The sequence below is a fragment of the Patiria miniata genome, unplaced genomic scaffold (assembly GCF_015706575.1).
Source record: "Patiria miniata isolate m_02_andy unplaced genomic scaffold, ASM1570657v1 HiC_scaffold_2, whole genome shotgun sequence".
In the NCBI taxonomy this organism is placed as follows: Eukaryota; Metazoa; Echinodermata; class Asteroidea; order Valvatida; family Asterinidae; genus Patiria; species Patiria miniata.
The window spans coordinates 9,093,835-9,096,768 of record NW_024037058.1 but is presented as its reverse complement, the minus strand read 5'-3'; the positions used below and the strand labels follow the sequence as shown (position 1 = coordinate 9,096,768).

General features: G+C 40.6%; 1 protein-coding gene across 1 annotated transcript; it reads right to left on the bottom strand.

Moving 5' to 3' along the window:
• Positions 1 to 857: 857 nt before the first annotated feature.
• Positions 858 to 2,934, bottom strand: LOC119726718 (leucine-rich repeat-containing protein 31-like). Its single transcript, XM_038198526.1, has 2 exons — positions 1,528 to 2,934; positions 858 to 1,464 (listed from the first exon to the last, which is right to left on the bottom strand). Exons 1-2 carry the CDS (start codon positions 2,885 to 2,887, stop codon positions 1,097 to 1,099), a joined length of 1,728 nt encoding a protein of 575 aa, XP_038054454.1. The 5' UTR covers positions 2,888 to 2,934; the 3' UTR covers positions 858 to 1,096.

Genomic DNA, 2,934 nt, shown 5'->3' with positions numbered 1-2,934 from the left:
CCAGTACGAATTGATGAATACAAATTACATACAATAAAATATGGACATTTTCCCACCTCGATGAATGAATGAAAAGTTGCAAAGGAAACAGATGCAATTCACCATCAATGTTTCAGAAAGAGTTGACTTGTTCAAAATACAAAAATATGGCAGTAAAAATAATGTCTTGCCGCAAACAAATGAAATCTCATTTGTATTTTAGTGTCTGCGTGTAATCGGTAATTCTCACTCAGCCCAATAGCTTCAATGGCATTCTGTTGAAAAATGGGCTATTTTAGTAAAACGTGCATAACATCTGATAGCATGGAACAAGTTTTTATACGCTTTTCCCTGACTGATCCATATTATTAATACTTTTTTTTATTAATACATATACATACGTACTGATAGTACAAGATAGTACTGACGCATCGAATCATCATTGCTGATATATATATAGTACAAGTCACAGAAGTGGAGAGTGGTGTCATGGACCTTATTCACGAGAAAGCCATATTGGTTGGGTTCACTGAATGTATTTTATAAATTGTGAACTGTTGAACGGGATGGTACCAGACTAATTATACATTCTAGCCTCACTTTCATTTTTTGTGGCTTAAACCATTAGAGTATGTTTAATCATAGATTTAAAATTATTCATAAGAGCAGAATGGTATAATGTGTAATAAACTTTGTCATTGCTTTCATTTATTTGCAAGTTTCAAAAATAAAGATTTTACCTCACTTTAAATTCAATATGGCCGACTCGTGAATAAGGCCCATGATGAGTTCCTTATATACGGTCGATACAATGTAAGCTACCAATTTAAAAGTTAACAATAACAGTTGATGTCAAAATCTTTAGAGAAAAAAACAGTGGCGAAGATAGTTGCTCTTCTATGTGACTGATGACATAACAAAATCATAGGCTTAGCAATGAACGGGGATGAGCGATGGGCCCATTTCTTATAATGCGCTATTAGTCCTTCGATACCCAAGGTAACCCCATGGGAAAGATGATGTACCATAAAATTATGTTCTGGTACCATGTTATCTGACCATCAATGCAGTGCAACCAGAACTTGAGAGAGGCTACATGCTGATGGAGGACTGTGGTCTATGTATGGAGTATTTCCAGATTCGGTCGCTGCACTGAAGCTGTTTCAGATTCGTCAACAGAGTTTATTGACAGATCGAGCTTTACCAGATTCGGCATGTCACTCAGTAACGAAGCAATGTGCGGAATATCACGAGCACTCAGGGTACACCTCTGTAGGATGAGTTGTTTAAGTTGTTTCATGCTTTTTAAGTGAGTCCATGCACCCGAACCACCCAGGGAGTAATTTCCAGACAGATCCAGTTCAACTAAATTTGGCATGCAACTCAGAGACGCAGCAATGTGCCGAATATCGTTTTCTCTCAATGAACAAGAATATACGACGAGTTGTTTAAGTTGTTTCAAGCACTTTAAATGAGACCATGCACCTAAACAACTCTGCGTAAAAAGTCGCCCAAGTTGATTCAAGAACTCTAAATGAGCCCATGCACCTGAACCAGCCAGAGATGCATTTTTAGAAAGATCCAGCTTAATAAGAGTGGGCAAGTCACTCAGTGATGCCATGTCTTGAAGTGTCAAAGAGCAAGACCTCAAGGTCAGTGCCTGAAGATGTTTTAGGCACTTTAAATGAGACAATGCATGGGAACCACCCAGTGACCTATTTCCAGACAGATCCAGTTCAACCAATGTAGGTGTGTCACTAAGGGACGCAGCAATGTGTTCAATATCCGCGCGTATTAATGAGCAGGATCGAAACTTACATCGTTCAAGATGTTTTAGGCCATGAAAAGCATGTGACCATTCAGCTGTTGTGCCCTTGAGGCCGGAAATATCCTGAAATACCACTTCAACTAAGTAGTTACAATTACCCACGACCTTCAAAATATCTGCCGCATCAGATCCAGTGACTGACAACAACGACAGCTTCATCTTTACGCCTCTTTCCATTCTTTTTAACTCAAAGAAATTATAAATACTACACTGCGCAAGAGTAGGTATACAGCCAGCTAATGCTGCAATGCGTATCACGTCCGGTACGCCTAAACGACAACCATCTAAAGTGAGCTTCTTTAGTTGTTTTAGGCCCTGTAACTGAGACCAAGAAGCACCTGAGCCTGCTAGCGATTTATTTCCAGACAGATCCAGTTCAACCAATGTAGTTGTGTCACTAAGGGATGCAGCAATGTGTTCAATATCCGCGCCTATCAATGAACAGTTTTGAAACTCACATCGTTCAAGATGTTTTAGGCCATGGCAAGCATGTGACCATTCAGCTGCTGTGTCCTTAAGGCCGGAAATATCCTGAAACACCACTTCAACTAAGTCGTTACAATTACTCACGACCTTCAAAATATCTGCCGCATCGGATCCAGTGACTGACAACAACGAGAGCTTCATCCTTACGCCTCTTTCCATTCTTTTTAACTCAAAGAAATGATCAATACTACACTGCGCAAGATTAGGTATACCGCCTGGTAATGCTGCAATGTGTATCACGTCCTGTACGCCTAAACCACAACCATCTAATGTGAGCTTCTTCAGTTGTTTTAGTCCCTGTAACTGAGACCAAGAAGCACCTGAGCCTGCTAGAGATTTGTTTCCAGAGAAATCCAGTTCAACCAAAGTGGGTGTGTCACTAAGGGATTCAGCAATATGCTCCATATTCGCGCCTATTAATGAACAGTCATACAATTTTAACCGTTTGAGATTTTTAAGTTCTCGTAATGCAGGCAACCATGCAGCTGCTGTGCCATGAAGTCCAGCCATACCCTTAATGGTCACGTCAACTGGGTCACTCCTTATACGCGTGGCCCCTGAAATGTCCTGTGCATCTGCATCAATGAACGGCATCCCCCGGGAATCCCCCCAGGAATCTTTCCTTCTGTCAGTATAGTGTT